This window comes from Leiobunum rupestre, chromosome 2 (genome assembly GCF_980474605.1).
Source record: "Leiobunum rupestre chromosome 2, qqLeiRupe1.1.hap1, whole genome shotgun sequence".
Lineage (NCBI taxonomy): Eukaryota > Metazoa > Arthropoda > Arachnida > Opiliones > Sclerosomatidae > Leiobunum > Leiobunum rupestre.
Window position 1 is genome coordinate 13,011,601 of NC_143385.1, and position 18,531 is coordinate 13,030,131.

The 18,531-nt window shown below is 39.3% G+C and overlaps 1 protein-coding gene across 1 annotated transcript in view; it reads left to right on the plus strand.

Moving 5' to 3' along the window:
* Positions 1–6,310, plus strand: part of LOC149956144 (uncharacterized) — a 29,232-nt gene extending 22,922 nt beyond the window's left edge. Inside the window, exon 5 of the mRNA XM_090164634.1 lies at positions 6,088–6,310. Within this exon, the coding sequence (XP_090020760.1) occupies positions 6,088–6,286 (199 nt within the window). The 3' untranslated portion in view covers positions 6,287–6,310. The remainder of the gene's footprint in view (positions 1–6,087) is intronic.
* Positions 6,311–18,531: the final 12,221 nt, after the last annotated feature.

An 18,531-nucleotide genomic window follows, 5' to 3' on the forward strand; every position in this document is an offset into this window, starting at 1 on the left:
AAATGGCTCCCTTCGATGTAAACGACAAAAATATTCTTCAAGTTTATCGAAATATTTACAAACCAGGGCAGTCTCAGCCAGCCGCCCTCAAGCCCCGAAAATGCCGTATCAAAGTCGGCGATTACGTAAGGATTACCCGAACTGCCAGACCGTTTTTAAAAGGATACAGCGATCAAAATTGGAGCGCCGAAATATTTAAAGTTGTTTTCAAGAATACTAAAAGACCTCTTCAATTTAAGCTCGTTGATTTGGCTGACGAACCCATCACGGGATATTTTTATTTCAAAGAAATTCAACGAGTTATAAAACCGGAAGAATATACAATTGACAAAGTATTAAAGAAGCGACGCTCAAAGGGTAAAGTCGAATATTTAGTTTCCTGGTTAGGGTATCCGGCTACATTCAATTCTTGGGTTTCTGCTAAAGATGTCCGAAGCCTTTTACCTAACGATGCCCAGTAATTCAAATCTCGAGATATTTCCGAATAATACGGTAGCCTGTTTCACGATAAAATTACCCGAACCTATCGAATTAAAGGGGGGGGGGTGGGAAGTTGCGTTGGTGGAAATATTGTATCCCTTTTCGTTTTACAACGTGTTGCCCTATGACAATTACGTCTATTTCCGCGTTAATCCCGCCCAGCATGGGGGACAGTCTGACCCTAAAATGGTCGGGACGATGCGAGAAATCCCTCCGGGGAATTACTTGAGTATAGACCATTTACTTAAAGTAGTAAACGACACAGCGCTATGCACCGCCGCTAATGTGTGTCTTACCCACGATCCGCTGAACGGACACGTGGCGCTGGTTGGAAAAAAATATTACCCCCTATGGCGTATTTATGAGTGACGGACTGAGCAACACGCTAGGATTTGAAAGAACTAAAACTATCGCGGGCAGAAGCGAGAACCCGGCTCGCTTAAATTTCCACATTCCGCCCCAAATCTTCGTTTATTCCGATATCGTCGCTGATCAAGTGGTGGGCTCGTCGCTCGTCAAATTGTTAAGAATAATAGCGGTTGACGAATCAGCCCGATTTGGTACTCATATCGAGAAAACGTACATTTCGCCGCATTACGTGCCCATTGAGAAGAAATACTTTGATACTATTCAAATAGATCTACGCGATGTTTATGGGAAACCAGCTCCTTTTGAGTTTGGCAATCTAACAGTAAAACTTCATTTGCGTCCAAGATGCCCTTAAGACACGTTCTTGAAAAAAGACGCTGCGCAGAGTGCCCGTACGCCAAATATTATGCCACTCAGGCGGGTGGCGCTATTCCCGACGTATACGTGGGATCGCCGTATCAGCGGGGGCACGGGCAATTCGGAAGCGGGTTTGGGAGTTTCTTCTCAGGCTTGTACAAGCTAGCGAAACCGTTTCTTTTACGGGGGGCGAAATTTTTGAGGGGCCAAGCCCTCTCCACGGGAAAACAAGTTTTGGCTGATGTCTCGACGGGGTCATCCATACGTGAAGCTACCAAACGGAGGCTTACAGAAAAGTACGATGATCTCAAACAACAATACGGGACTGGGAAACGTAAACGCAAAACTAAAACAATTAAGAAAAGACCAAAACGCGGTGGAAAAAAATCATTAGTAGGCAGGAAACGAGCTAGAAAGGTCGTTGATATTTTCTCCTAAAATCATGGGTCATTGCGAAGCGTTGAAAAGTGAACTTGATATTTTCCAAACCACGCCTATCCAAACGTCAATTGAGGGAGGAAAATGGACCACCTTCAAACCCATCTCGTCGCTGAGGGGCGATACCATCGAGTTTAATATTCCTGGAAGCGGGCACGAGTACATTGATTTACCGCTTACGTACCTACTTGTTAAAGCTAAAATCGTCGCCGATGACGCGGGCAAAAGTTTATTACCGTCGGATGTTGTAGGGGGGTGTAACAATTTTTTGCACACGCTATTTAATCACGCGGAAGTTTACCTTAACGGAACCCTACTGTCTCCGTCAGCTTGTTCGTACGCTTATCGGGCGTACATTGAAACTTTGTTAAATTTTGACAAGGGTGCCAAAGCGTCCCATTTAACAGGCGCACTGTGGTACAAGGATACCCCCGGCGAAATGAATTCGGTCACTGCCAACGAGGGTTTTAAACAGCGGAAAGGATTCACGGATCAGTCGAAAGAAATAGATTTAATTGGTCCGCTGTTTCTTGACGCGCTCAATGTCGAAAAATATTTAATTAATGGCGTAGATTTACGTATTAAACTATCGCGAAGTAAAGCGAGTTTTGCGTTAATGGGTACGCCGAAGCCCGGGGTTGACTATAAAATTATCATTACGGACGCGAGCTTGTTGGTACGTCGAATACAAATTGCACCCAAAATACTTATCGCTCACGAAAACGCCTTGTCACGAGCAGCAGCAAAGTACGCTTTTACACGCACCGAAACTAAGATATTCACCATCAACTCGAATATCCGAAACACAGTTATTCCCAACGTATATTTGGGTACCCTCCCGGTTCGCTTGATTGTCGCGCTGGTGGATCACGAAGCCTACAATGGAACCCTGGCAAAAAACCCGTACGCTTTCGAACATCAAGATTTATCGAGTTTAGCTCTTTACGTGGATTCTGACGGTGTGGATTCGAAACCTATTACGCCAAACTACGACGCGGGACAATATATTCAAGCCTATCATACTTTATTCACGGGTAGCGGAATTCATTATAGAAACACCGGGATCGATATTTCCCGGGGAGATTATGCCGGGGGCTACGCTTTTTACGTCTTCGACATTTCAAACGACCATAGCGCGGGTGAGAGTCATTATTGGAACCCCTCCAGACAGGGACAGATGCGTTTGGAGCTTTCGTTCGCTAAACCAGTCCCGCAAACGTTAAGCTGCGTGGTTTTCGCCGAATTTCAAGCCAGCTTTAGCGTAGACAAAGATCGTAACGTTTCTATTGAAAACGTGTAATTATGCGCGGATCCGAGATTTTAAACATTTTGAGACGTACGCGCAATTTTATGGGGGTATTCGCCTCGGATTGTCTACCCGATAAGATTAATAGTTTTCCAGCGTCACTGGTTGTAAATCTGGACCCCCACGATGAACCTGGCAGCCATTGGGTCGCGATTTACCTTGATAAATTAAAACGGGCTTGGTATTTTGACTCTTTGGCGCTACGGCCCATTTTGCCACCCATTAAACTTTTTTTAAAACAAAATTCGAGAAAAATCACGCCCACCAAGCGGCGACTTCAATCGACAACGAGCGTCATTTGCGGACATTATTGCGTGATTTATATACGTCACCGATCAAAACGTAGAAGTCACCAAAGCTTCTTTAAGGGCTTTTCACGAAGAGACGTCAACAATGATATAATGGCCACGACAAAATTTAACAATCTGTTACGTCATCATAAACGGAGTATAAATTCCCGTCGCGCGACTATACCCCGTTTTATTCATAACTAAACCCTCAGTATCGTGTCGGTGGTATGGCGAGAATGGCCTTTGTCGAATTTGACTTCCCCCCCCCCACCAGTGAATTGGCTATTCCAACATCAAACTCTAAACACCCGACAACCGTGTTCTTTGGAACGAAGTCTACTTTTCGCCGAATGGATTACCCAGAACCTCGCTGAAATAGACAGTCAATTACGATGTCCATTTTAATTTTTTTTGTATCACACTATAATATTTTTTTGACTCGTAAAAGAAAAATAATTTTTGTAATATATCATCTTATAAAATAAATATTTTTTATTATCTTATAAATCAGACTCGTTATTTCTCATTGCACGCGTCATTTTTTAGATTACGTAATTAATAGTTCATTGTGTCCATTCATTCGCCCACGTTGGAAAAATATTATAAACGTATTTTAAAAATATTAAGTGTCAATTTATCAATGTAAAAATTATTTTATACGGTCACCTTTAAAAATAACAATGTATTCAATATAAAAACGTTTATTCACATTTTCTTTACAGCGGTTTTAATATTATGAATTTGATTAGTTTTACAATATTCTTGAAAATAAATCAGAGCACCCATTTCCTTTTCAGTCGGCATTTTTAATTCGGCTGGCAGGTTAGATGTAGTTGGTTCGGTTGATTCCATTGTGGCACCGCGCTTTTTACATTCCCCAATAAGTTCGTTAAGATAATCGATAATTTTATCATCTGACATTTCCTCGGCCTCCGTGTAATGGAGAGATTCACTCGCATCACAATCACACGCCAGATCCGAATCTTCTTTCATTGTATTACAAGATAAATGTGTCATTAAATGTTGTTTGAAACCTCTCACGGACCGGTATATTTCCGAGCATATCCCGCATTTCTTTGGTAGCCTAAGCGGAGACATCTTCCTCTTTCCCATAGCGGCTGGCTTATGAAAACCACAACGCATCTACGTAATCTTTACGTTTCATGGTGTAGATTACGTCATCTTTAGTGAGTCATTTTTAAATTACGTCATTTTTATAGATTACGTCATTTTGGGGGTTAGACCCCAGAAATATTATTCCGTAGCTCAAAGAGAATCGGGATGGCTAGTCACGAGGATCTCAGCACCGTAACCGGTCGGCCAGAAACGTTCAAGCAATGGAACAACGTACACGTGAACAAGGAAGACTTGGCCCACGCAGGACTTTTCGCCGTAGACTCGGACGGCATAGTCGAATGCTACCTCTGCCACGGACAGTTAGGCAGTTGGGAAACCGGCGACGTACCCCAAACGGAACACGACAAATTTTATCCCAACTGTCCGTCACCCGCCGCTTTGGAGGGCCAAGATATCCCGCCATCCGAAAAATACATCTCCGGCGGACCTACAACCACCCGCGAGGGACCCGGCGACAACGTAACTCTTACCATCAAACGCCTCGAGGTAGAACATTTAATGAAAATGCTCGTAAAAACGCTAATTTCAGATGGTTCGTTTCAACCCTTTGAGTGAACTTTGGTATATACCCTACGAAGATCGACGTAATTACCATGATATAAATAAAATACATTTCCAAAGACGTATTTTTAATGTAAATCGTATTATACAGCCTGTACTCGAAAAATATCTTAAAAAACCTTATAATTTGTATACACTCTGCTCTTTTTTTCCAAAACACTTTTACCGATGACCGCCCGCTATTTTACGCTACCCTTAGGGGGCCGAAAGTGTTTGTCGGCGAAAACCCTTTGAAAGACCGGGGGGCAGACATTCACTATGACGGGTGGGCTGGTTGCATAACATCGTGTCACCGCCATAGGGGCAGATAACCTATTGACCTAAAATGGGTTAACACCTGGGTTTTATGGGTTATAACATCGTAAATCATCTAACCTTTTGACCTAAAATGGGGTGCCTCCAGCTATTAACTATGACGGGCCGGCTGTTTGCATAACATCGTGTCACCACCATAGGGGCAGATAACCTATTGACCTAACATCGTAAATCAACCTCGTTAATCATCTATTGACCCTAAAATGGGGTGCCTCCAGCTATTGCCCTTTTGACCTGCCGAAAATGTACGCAAAATGGGGGCCCCTACAGGAGCCTGTTTCACCCCTATTTAACGGCTGTTTGCATCGTGTCCACACCGCCATAGATAACCTATTGACCTAACATCGTAAATCAGCTAACCTTTTGACCTAACCTTTTGACCTGCCGAATATTGTCGCAAAATGGGGGCCCCTACAGGGGCCTGTTTCACACCTATTTAACGGCTGTTTGCATAGTGTCCACACCGCCATAGATAACCTATTGACCTAACATCGTAAATCAGCTAACCTTTTGACCCCGCCGAAAATGTACGCAAAATGGGGGCCTGTTTCACCCCCGTTTCCCCCGCCCGCAGGTGCCCCCTTATCGGCATACGCACTCCCTTATCTCTAAAATCCATGTAGCTTTGCTTCTACTATTTTTTTACTCCCTTGTCTAATTACTGGTTACGCCACACTGGCGTGATTCTACGGATGAAAATTGTACTAGCCCTTTAACCAATAAGGGAAAATAATGTTTAAGATAGACACGTCGCTAACTTGTTGTGGTCCTTCTAATATCCACCAACATATTTTAATTTAACCCTATAGTTGTAGCAAAAACTTTTTCTTTCAGAATAATGCTTATGCACGAAGGCGGTATCATCTCAAAATGGGAATCGGTGAGGACGAAATCTATGAAACGCGAGAAAAGGAACAGGGTACAAAAAATCCTCACGCACTACATTACCATTCAAGAAATCAAATCGTTGATGAACCTCCTTATTTTATTTTATTTATTGAACTTCATGTTAATTAACCTAAGCTATATTTAAAGTTATATTTTAAATATTCTTGTTATCAAATTTAATTTGTCTTAATTCTTCATATTGTGTGATATTTTATTCTGATTTATAAATAATAGTTTGTCAGAGGCGATTTAAGTTGGGTATCCCATGCGAAGGCCCATCAAACGGACAGTGAAAACTTGAACTTGAACCGCCGTCATAAAGTATTGACTTATGTATTGTGAATTTGTGACTGACTCCTTATTATTAGCATAGCTCTGAAATGTAAAATGTTATTGAAACCACAGAGCAGTTTGAAAATTCCCATCCAATAGGCGAAACTATAAAGTCCAGGGGGGCTGAAAATATGGTAGTCACGTGACTTTTTGAAGATCTGCAGCGCCATCTATCCTAAGAAATACGAACTATTATTCATTTTATTTTGCTAATGTCAGTTTAAATTTTAATCGATTCAATGGATTCATCTAAATTATCTAATTATTATTATTATTTAAAACATTTTGTAAAAGAAAGGTGTAAGTTAATTAGCTGTCTGCAGTATCTGGAAGGAATTAATTTTTCTTTACCGTCGCACGGCCAACTATAGGTGGGGTGGCGGAGTGGTTAGCACTTTCGCCTCGCAGCAAGAGGAGCCGGGTTCGATCCCAGCTTGTGACACTGGGTGAAAACTCGGAACAACTCCTTCTGCGTTGAGTTTGCAAGTTCTCTCCCCACTGGTTTAAGGTGTTTTCCCCCGAGCTCTTCCGTTTCCCCTTCCATAAACACTTGTCGAGGTTAACGGTAATAGTTAGTGTAGGGAGCTGTTGGCTCGGTCGCGTGGCATGCATGGCTTGCCACCACCCTCCTACGCATTGTAACCCGGCCACCTGAATTAAAGGCTTCAAAAGTCGCTTGATGACTTAGGCCTAAGGTGGTGCCTTGGGTATTAGCCTAGCAAAAAACAAATAAAAAAACAAAATACAAGTTACCGAATCTAAGTTGGCTGTGAAATGGTAGATGTCGCGCAGGAGTAAATTTACGGAAACTCTTTAAACCCTGGTCTGTGTAATTATTGAGACTGATGATAGAGCACATACCACTGTTAAAAGGATACTAGTAACAGGGCTACCACAAGGTACTTAAACCACCTTTTGTTCCCTGAAGTACCCTATTTTCAATAAATTAGGTGAAACCACTAACGCTGTAAAATATTTTTATTCTTCTATTTAAGGGCAGTTTACGATATGCTTTAAGCTGATTTATATCGATATAATTGAACAATTTTGGGTTCAATAGAAACTAAATCAGTTTTTAATTTAGTTCAGTTAAAATATACATAGTGTTTCAAAAGGTTATGCCCAAATTTTAAGGAGTTATAAGGGGTGAGTTGAGAAGTACGCCTGTTTTTTTTTTCATTTTTGCTACGATGAGTTAAAAGAGCGCCAATGAGCTTCAAAATGTGGCCTACTAGCCCCTGGAAGTAGGCTGCAACAAGTGCAAAACCAAGCAGCAGGGAAATGCGAACTTTAAGGTTTGGGTTCGTGTGATAGGTAAAAAAGGAATCGAGGTAACCAGCGTAAAAATGTAAACTTAAACAGTATTTAAAGTCCCTGCTGCTTGGTTTGCGCTTGTTGCAGCATAGCTTGTCATTAAGCGACTTTTAATTCAGTTGGCCGGGTTACAATGCGTAGGAGGGTGGTGGCAAGCCCTTCACGCCACGCGAGCCAACAGCTCCCTACACTAACTATTACCGTTAACCTCTACAAGTTTTAATGGAAGGGGAATCCAAAGATCTCGGAGGAAAACCCCTTAAGCCAGTGGTGAGATAACTTGCAAACTCTACGCAGAACGAGCTGTTCCGAGTTTTCACAAGCTGGGATCGAACCAGGCTCCTTTTGCGGCGAGGCGAAAATGCTAACCACTTCGCCACCCCATTTTAATTTAACATTTGGAAATATACTACCTTTATGGTAGTAACTAAAAATGGCAAACGATTATCTTTTAAATGTTTATCTAAATGGATACTTAATTTGATCATCCGTTTTTAGCCAGATGCAACCTTAGAAACCTAAAAATTGTTAGCGAGTTCCTGGTATTAATAAAAATCACTCAGTTTCTGGTAAGCGGTGAAAATTTTGGCAGGTTCGCGGTTGTTATTATAAGTGTATACTTGAGCACATAATCTTAATCTTGGTTAATTAAGCAAAACTACGTAATATTAAACAGTTGTCATTCAACAATTTGATTATATTTTTCTTTGGATAATAATAAGTACTTTTATCTACCTTGTCAATATTTATCTCGCGAGTCCTTGGAAAAAATTAAGCGTTGACTCAGAAAAGCGATATCACTAATAGGTGTTTCTATAAAATAAAACAATAAAAAATATAGGTATAAAATGTTTGTATCTGCGTCACGAGTGCCAGTTATTGAAGTGCTTTACTTGCACGCGGGTTTCAGATTTCAAAGGGTCTCGCGACGGCAGCGCGTGCTCTCTAACTTTAAGAGCTACAGCTTAGTAACGTAGACAAAACATTGTCACATGACCTCCCGTATTTAAGTTAAGGTTCACGTTTCGAAATTTCTAAGAGACTGAATAAATTACCGTAATTATTTGATCGGAAATGTTTTCTCTTGTTCATCGTAACTCTCTGATTTTAATTGAAAATATTGAAAATGGTAGTAGTCTAGTAAAATTAAGAAAACTTCAAAATTAGTCTTAAGACATATGTGCATAAATAAATAAAATGTTTCATTTTTTTTTCTTGTCTAGTTTTGTGTTTTATTTCCGTCATAGAGATAGATTTCAAAATTATTTTTTCTTGTACGCCATATTTACCTTTCCAGATAAAAGAGAGCCGATCTATAAATGTTAATAATACACAACAGAAATTGATATAAACATAACTGTAAAAACAACTAAGAAAACCAACTTTTAACGTATCAAGACATTTAATAGTAGCATTAATCGGGTGTACATACGCTTCAATGATGATAAAATATATTTACTTAGAATATATTGAAACACTGTTCCTTTATTGGCGAAATAATTTAAATAATATATTTTTATTTAGTTTCTGCGTAATATCAAGAATATCCTTTTATTAAAAATATAATTAACAGACAATTAATTAAATTACCACAAACATTAAACGAAAACGTGTCCTCGTGGTATCATCGACAGGGGTAACAAGAGTTAGCGGATATGAGGTGAAATCTATTCTCCTGTCTTTAATCCATTTATTAATCATATGGCAATATTAGTAGCTGACGTCGTTATTAAATTTAATGAAATAATTTATGTCCAATGGAGGGACATTGCACGCTAGGCCCCAGAGAGATATCTCTAGAAGGTTTTTATAATATTCTCAGCGCAGGACATAAAAGACAAAAAATAGCATACACCGTGACGAAAATATTTCACTTTTAATTATACAGATGCGTTTGAAATATTTACACCAACTTCACAAAACCGTAAACGTTGGATAGAATTTTGGTGAATTTGGGACACTATTCACTTGAGATCGTTTAAAATTCAAAAGAAAAATGCCAGGCTCGGAAAATAAGGTTGTTTTGATTAATCTAAAGCTAATTTTTCAATTGCCTGTATCACTTTCTCATTGATATTAAGCTGCTCAGGCTAGAAGCCTATAATTGTAATATGTTTGGCTTTATGCCACTAGAGGTACCTGGCAGCCCTGTATGTACGGGTATTGTTAGGGACCTGGCAGCCCTGTATGTACGGGTATGGATAGTTTTAGTTCTGAATAATAGTCAGTAAATAAAGGTTGTTGTTTGTCTGAGCTGCGGTGTCTAGAATAATAGAATAGTAAGAACACTACATTTTGCCGACGGATACTGGTGGAATTTTAACTCGTATTGAATTTCTTCGTACTTTCTTCCTTATGGCGTCGATGAATCTTCCCTTATTTCCGTGTTTTGACCCTCATCTCTTCGTCGGTGGCCTTACGGTGGACAAAATGGCTGGCTCGGTTCGAGATTTTTCAGGAAGCTATGAATATCAAAGAAGATAGCCGAAAACGGGCTATGCTCCTTCACTTTGGTGGCGACGAGGTATTTGAAATCTTTTCTACTTTGTCGGGAACTCGCACCAAATATACCGAGGCCGTTACGAAACTGACGGATTATTTCGCTCCGAAGAAAAACGTTGAATACGAAGTTTATATGTTCCGGCAAGCTAATCAAATACCTACAGAATCGTTAGATGATTTTCACACTCGGCTCAGAAAATTATCCGCCTTTTGTGACTTCGCAGACGTCGGAAAAGAAATAAAATCCCAAATTATTCAGGGTACTACTATGAATCGCCTTCGCAAAAACGCACTGAGGGATCATACACTTACATTGGATCAGCTGCTCGATACAGGCCGGCTATATGAATCGTCCGACAAACAAGCTTCTGAAATGGTGGGAAAAGCGAGCAAAGAAGAGGGCCGCGTGGAAAAAGTCAATGCGGTAAGGCCTAAGAAATCTAGCAACAACAATTCCAGTACCGAAAATAGGAGAGCCGCGGATAAAAAGAAATGCGACTTCAAAACAAACAAGCAGGCGGACGAGAGTAATTCTCGCAAATGTTACAGCTGTGGATTCGACTGGCCACACAGAGAGAAATGCCCAGCAAAGGGAAAGACATGCTCAAGTTGCAATAAAAAAGATCATTTTTCTCGATGCTGTAAAGATAAAAAGGCTAAAGAGACTAAAACACTACGAAACGTCAAGGTCGACGGATATACAGGTTCAAGCGAAGAATCGGACGTAGCCAATCTTTTCAGTGTGGAGTTTCAAAGTCAGGAGTCACCAAAGACTGAGATCAAGGTCAATGGGAAATGGTTAAACATGACCATCGATTCGGGTGCAACGGTGAATGTCGTAAGTGTGGATACTCACAAGAAGTTAAATTTGCCAGTTTTGAAGCAATCAAAGGTGCGCTTGAAGGCTTACGGTTCCAACCGCCTATTATCTGTTTTGGGAAGATGCAAGGTGTGGAAAAGGGAAACCGTATGGTGGAAAACTATCTCTACGTGGTACAATGCAAGAGTAATCCATTACTAGGATATAAAACGGCAGAAGAGCTTGGAGTCATTCGAATAATAGAGCAGGTGAATTGTCAAGAGTCTAAAGAAGATTCTGCATCCGAGTGGAAGATTAAATACCCAAAGTTATTCAATGGTGTGGGAAAGTTCAAAGGGTATCAAGCTAGTTTGCATATTGATAAATCAGTGCGTGGGAAAATTCAACCACATAGAAGAGTTCCATTTGCCATACGAAAGAAAGTTGAGAAAGAGTTGGAAAAACTCGAAGAAGCTGACATTATTGAAAAGGTTTGTGGACCAACTCCGTGGGTTTTACAGATCGTAGTAGCGCCAAAGCCAAATGACCCAGAAGCCATTAGAATGTGTGTAGATATGCGTGTAGCAAATAACGCCATTAAACGGGAAAGGCAAATAACTCCAATGGCGGAAGACATTTTTAGTGCAGTTAATGGCGCGGTCATGTTCTCGGAGATAGATCTTAATATGGGATATCACCAAATTGAATTGGACGAAAAATCACGAGTGATTACTACGTTTACTACACATATAGGTCTAAGGCGATACAAGCGATATTTCAACACATCATAGCGGAAGAAATTTCGGGCATTCCTGGCGTCCTGAATGCGAGTGATGACATTCTTTATCATGGGAAATCAGTTGAAGACCATGATCGATCACTTCACGCACTATTAAAAAGACTAGAGGAATCTGGATTAACAGTCAATGAGAAAAAGTGTCAGTTTGGAAAAACGGTCCTTCTCTTCTATGGATTTTTACTTACTGATAAAGGTGTTTCGGTGGATCCAGCCAAAATCACAGCGTTTACCCAGCTACAAGCTCCGTCAACGGTAGAAGAAGTACATACATAGTCTTCTAGGAATGATTCAGTACTGTGGACGCTTTATTCCAAATTTGGCAACCATCACGTTCCCATTGCGCCAACTACTGAAGAAGGGTTCGAAAATGGCGTGGACACCATCGCACCAGAAAGCGTTGGACACTCTCAAGATGGTACTGGCTGAAGACAGACAGCTTGCCTATTTTGATCCCGAACTAACGACCAATTTAGTGGTTGATGCCAGTCCGGTGGGACTTGGAGCTATTTTAAGCCAGGAAGGAAAAAACGGTGACATCAAGATCGTCGCATACGCGAGCAAAGCGTTATCGGAGGTTGAAAGACGATACTCTCAAATTGAGCGGGAGTTATTAGCAGTCACTTGGGGAATGGAACACTTTCATCTTTTCGTGTATGGCACCAAATTCACCGTTTACACCGATCAGCAACCTCTAATACCAATTTTGATGAAACCTCACTTGCGCATTTCGGCAAGACTAGAGCGTCTGTGCCTACGAACACAACAATACGATTTTAATGTCGTTTATCAGAAAGGGAAAGACAATCCATCTGACTATCTTTCTCATCATCCGCTACAAACAAAAGACATCGATGACTTAGAGGAGTACGTCAATTTTGTAGTTAAACAGGCAACACCACGAGCCCTGACCAATTATGAGTTAGTCAAAGCTACACTGAATGAAGTTACCTTAACTGCAATTAAAACAGCACTGAAGTGCAGTAAGAAGAGTGAAAAAGAGTGGAATCAGGACACACTGAGACCATTCAAACCTATTCGACATGAGCTTTCGGTACACAAGTCAGGAATTATCTTGAATTGCCTTGAACTCGCTCACGTTGGTCATCAAGGTATAGTAAAGACTAAAGCCTTGTTAAGAGAGAAAGTCTGGTTTCCTGGAATAGATGACAACGTGGAAAATCTAGTCAAGAATTGCCTCGCATGCCAGTCGACGGTCAAAGAAGTCAAGAATGTCCCACTGGAAATGACTCCAATGCCCGAAAGGATATGGCAAAACCTTACTTTGGATTTCGCTGGACCCTTTCCGGACGGGAAATATCTAATGGTTCTCATAGATGAACACTCAAGATATCCAGTGGTACACACTATAGCTTCACTCTCGTGCTCCGTTGTCATCGAAAAGCTGAAAACAACGTTTGCTTTGTTTGGATTTCCAGAACGTTTAAAAACGGACAATGGACCACCGTTCAATTCAAATGAATTTACAAATCGCCTGAAAGACTTAGGATGCTATCACCATAAAGTTACGAAACTGTTGCCCCAAGCAAACGGTGAAGTCGAGAGATTTATGCGAACACTGATAAAATTTGTTCAAATCGCCAATTTGCAAGATCAATCGTGGGGCAAAGAGCTTCGGTTTGTTTTTTATATCGTACAGAAGTACACCGCATACTACTACTGGTAAATCTCCGGGTGAAATACTCTTCGGAAGAAAAATGAAAACCTGGTTCCTGGACTCGGTAGTTTTGCGGCTGAATGACGAGTTTGTTGTTCGAGAAAGGGATCGTGTCCAGAAGGAGAAAATGAAGGAGTACGCGGACGAGATGCGACATTCGAAGCCGAACAGTTTGCAAATCGGTGACTGGGTAATTGTTCGTCAAGCTAAACGAAACAAGCTCACTTCGTTTTTATGACCCACAGCCCTACCGAGTGTCTGAGATTAAAGGTTCTTGGGTAAAAGCGAAGAGACACGGTTATACTATAGAACGCAATTGTTCGTTTTTCAAGAAACTGTCCCTAGAGGCAGCACAAAAATGGATACAGGTGAACGAGTACGACGATGAGTACTCAAACAATAACGATCAACACGACGTACCAGAACACCCTGGTGTTGACGTTCCGCAAGAAGTTCGACCAGGAGTTGACCGAGATCACCCAGAACTCGTGTTACGACGACAGCTACCAGCTAGAATAACTAGAGGTAAACTACCGGATCGGTTCCATGACTTTGAAATGAGCCAACAACAATAAAGGCCAATGCCTTCAGCCCAAAAACTTTTTGGTGTTTTAAATGTTTATTGTATAATTCGTTGATTTTAAATCTCGTTGTAAAACATTTCAATTTGAATGTTAGACAAAAAAAATCGAAAAAAGAAGAGATGTAATATGTTTTGCTTTATGCCACTTGAGGTACCTGGCAGCCCTGTATGTACGGGTATGGATAGTTTTAGTTTTAGTTCTGAATAATAGTCAGTAAATAAAGGTTGTTGTTTGTCTGAGCTGCGCTGTCTAGAATAATAGAATAGTAAGAACACTACAATAATAAGAGAAGCCTTTAACTCGCCCAAAATCGTGAAACGTCTCGTTTTCGAACTAGAGGTATTCGCCGGGATACAGATTTATATATCCTTATAATTTCTCAATACGCTTTGAAAAACCTTAAGCCTTGACTGCCTTTCGTGTTTAAGTTTTAAAACAAGGATTGTCTAAGCCTACGTTTCAGGTGTGCCAACCGACGTTTTGGAGAGCAAACTACTTTTTCGTTACAAAGACTAACTATAGCGCTCACTATATTTGCTAGTCCTAGGCAGCGTTAAGTTCTTCATTGCTCCATGTCGAAAACCAGACGTTTCAAAAGTTTTACGTTGGTGGTATAGGGAGTTAGAGGCTTCTCTTATTATAGGCTTCTGCTCAGACCTAGATATATGCAAATGCTGATGTGGTACTTGAAGTTTGTAGACAGAAATATATAACGTATATCAGCTCTGAAGTTTTGCTTATCGGAAGAACATCATTCTGAACGCTACTGAAATATATGATAAATAACCGTGGTGTAGACTATCATGGACGAGCTAGAAATATCTTTGGTTGTTTTATAATGAAATGAATCTTGTTAGTGTAACTGTAGAGTTTAATTGAAAGGTTTTAGGAGTAAAAACGTGAACAAGTAAAGAGACCAAGAAGTGGCTGAGTAAACTAAGCTTTATTGGGGGAAAATATGCGGTACTACGGCCGATAGGCCTTCAAGGCGAAAAACTCAATTAAGAAAGGTTTTTAGATTGCCTTTGGCCCAATCGAGGGGCTGATCACTCCGCGTAATCGGTGTGATTTTAGGGAAATAAGCTGTGATATCAGTAGTCTTATTAACTGTATTTTCAGAAATTTGTTAAAAGTTTGGTATAGTAGGAATACAAAGTAGACGCTGAAGCTACGCCGAGGGAATGATTAGCATAATCATCGCACAGATAAATTCCAATATGCATCGTAGGTTGCCAGACCCTTTAATCATTAAGGATCTAATTTATTTTATATTCAAGTTGGTTCCGAAAAACAAAACGAAATCCGTAACTTAGCAATTATAGCGAAATCTTTCTGTAATGACTGTAATCTTAATGTAGTTGTTCTATCCGTTCCGTAATCGGTGTAATCAATTCGTAATCGCTTTAAACGTAACCTAAGCGTTGAAATCACTGTGCTTACTGTAATCTAGCTAAAACTGCTGTACTCGCTCTTTATTCGTTTGTACTCGCTGTAATCGTTCTGTATTAGCTTCTATTCGCTGTAATCGCTCTGTATTAGCTTCTATTCGCTGTAATCGCACTGCATCACATTGTAATAGATCTCTACTAGCTGTAATCACCGAAATCGACCCAATTGCCGTAATCACTCGTAATTAACTTAATCTTTCTCGTAATTATCGTAATTACTGAAATGATTTATGTAATCACTGATTTCGTAATTGGTGTACAGAAAAATTCTAAGTGGTTAGCCCCTCGCCTTAGACATAGTAGAAAATGCATCGTAAAATCCGTGATTTTCCTATGGTATTTTACCTAGAAAAAGTTTAAATTTGAATTGTTAAAAACATTTTTGGTTCACATGGCAAATCGAAACAAGATTAAATAGTTACCAGAGCGAACGGTAATGTGTATTTAGGGATGAAATTGATCAAAACTAGTTTGTGTGCCACCTTCAAAACGTCGTAAAGTAAATTTCCCAGTTTGTATTTTTTGCAAATGAGAATGAAGTAAGTAAGAACGAAACACACGCCGGAAACTACTGGTTCAATTGTAATTTCTGAGTAAAATTGATGGTAATTCAAACCGAAAGCACAACAGCCATCTTGTAAAACTTGGTGACTTGAAAAGATCTTTTCCGTTTAATAGTGCCTCAAAAGCTTTTTCATTGAAAATGTTACCAAGACATTGTGTTTAATATAATATACTGATGATCGGTGAATTTATTTTTCGGTGTTTGGTACTTACAAGTTTGTCTACTTCTTACTTTTACTTTTAAAAGGGTCAATATATTTTGGCTGATGTAGCAGATACACAAAACCACACTTTGGTTTCAATTAAAAGAAGGATTTTAACTTGAAAATACGTGGCATCCAATGAAATCGGTGATTCTGCCGTACATGTACTTTTAAATCGAAACACATGACCATACTAACCAGTGGATATGCTCTTGGACCATTGAAATATTTTAAGGAAACCTTTTTTTAATATAACATTAATATTTTAGTTTTCTTTTATGAAAATATCTATACATAACATCGAGTCAGAAAAAATTCACAAAAAAATCAGTTTTATAATTTTAGTCAGTCTTTCGCTTAAGCCACAACCATCTTTTAAGGTAAATCAGAGTAAAATTGAATACACAATATAAACAATTAAAGCAATAAATAAAATTTTATAGCAATGATATTCAGAATATAAACTTAAATATAGCATAGGTTTATTAACATGAAGTTCAACAAATAAATTAGAAAAAGAAGGCATAACAACGATTTGATTTCATGGTTGGTTATGTAGTGCGTGAGGAAAGTTTGCGCACTGTTCAATTTCTTGCGGTTGAAGGATTTCGTCGTTACTGATTCCCATTTTGAAATGATACCGCCTTCGTGCAAAAACATTATTCTGAAAAAAGTTTGGGTTAATTCTTTACCGTACTTAAATAATTGGGTCTAATGAGAAAATGTGTAGGTGAATATTAAAAGATCAACTACAAGTAAGTGTTATTTTTGTGTTAAACGGTTTTATTTCTAGTTGTTTAAAACGCTAGCGTAGTCAAAATTTTGGTTCGGGGAGGTAAGCACAGAATTGAATGCAACTATACGTTTTGGGAGGAGCACGTGCTGATTCCTCATGTGCCTTAAACTACGCCCCTGAACCATAAAATTCTAACATATCGGGTCAGAATTATGTAATTTTAAGGAGTTTATTGGAAAAAGAGTGTATAATTTATTACAGTAAAAGCTACATGGTCGGATCTGACCAAGGGGTTTTAACACGTAAACGCCTCCCCCCTCCCTGGTCTACACCACTGTCATACACCACGGCCACGTAACGATGAAATAAATAAAAAAAATCACTTTTGATTAAATGATTTTTTCCATCGAAACCCTCTTCGCACAAAAAACGCAAAGCTTAAGCTCCGAATGGATTCCCTGACTATATGGTATTGATGGTGTTTCCACTGGCTTCCAAGTAGAACTATAGGAAATGATTTCTTCGGAACCATTATCACCGCTTTGTTTTCGAAAAGTAAATGTAAATTAGCTTTTAATTCCTTTTTAGACGAAGTGACACTTCTGTACAGATTCCCATAGAGTGAAGTTGATGGCTGAAAGCAAAGGAGCATATTATTAAAGAATTTATCCAGCGTGGTCATAATTTCTTACCTTTGTACTTATACGGTTCAATTTCAAATTCTAAGTACAAAAGTAGATTTTCGAATTGCTTAAAGCAGAAGCCTAAAATAAGAGAAACCTCTAACTAAACTTCGTAGAAATAGCTCAGTGGTTTTATAGACAAAGCCGACCCAAGCTTTCAACCCTGGTGTTTACTTACAACTGATAGGATATAAAAGAAAATAATCACTAAAATATTTTTGTAAATTTACCAATATCTATTTTATTTAAAAACAATGTGTTAACTTGTAAACACAATTTAATGTGATTAATAAACGTATTTCAACCCTAACATGTATTTCTATATATAAAATGTATTGTATATATTGGAATATGTATAAAGCTTCTACGAAACTTTGCAAAACCATAACGTACCAAAATAAATCATAAATCCCGCGATAATATCTTTGTTGAAATGGTTAACATATCAAGTGACTCCATCAAGACAACTGAAGTGGAGGACGATTTGATTGTAGTTATCAATAAAACGTTTGACACTTGTTACGAGTATTTATTTCTGTAGCTACTTCACGATGGACGGTTGTACAGAACCCATAGCTGTGGGTATCTTCTCCAGATTAACCGATTCTTTCTCGAAAAATCCAAATCATTTAACCACCGTCTTAATAATATTAATTTTCTTAATAATTTATTTGTTCGATTTCCTTTTATGGTACTACACGGTACCCACAATAGAAATTTTAACAATTATGGATAGACTAGCAAATTTTT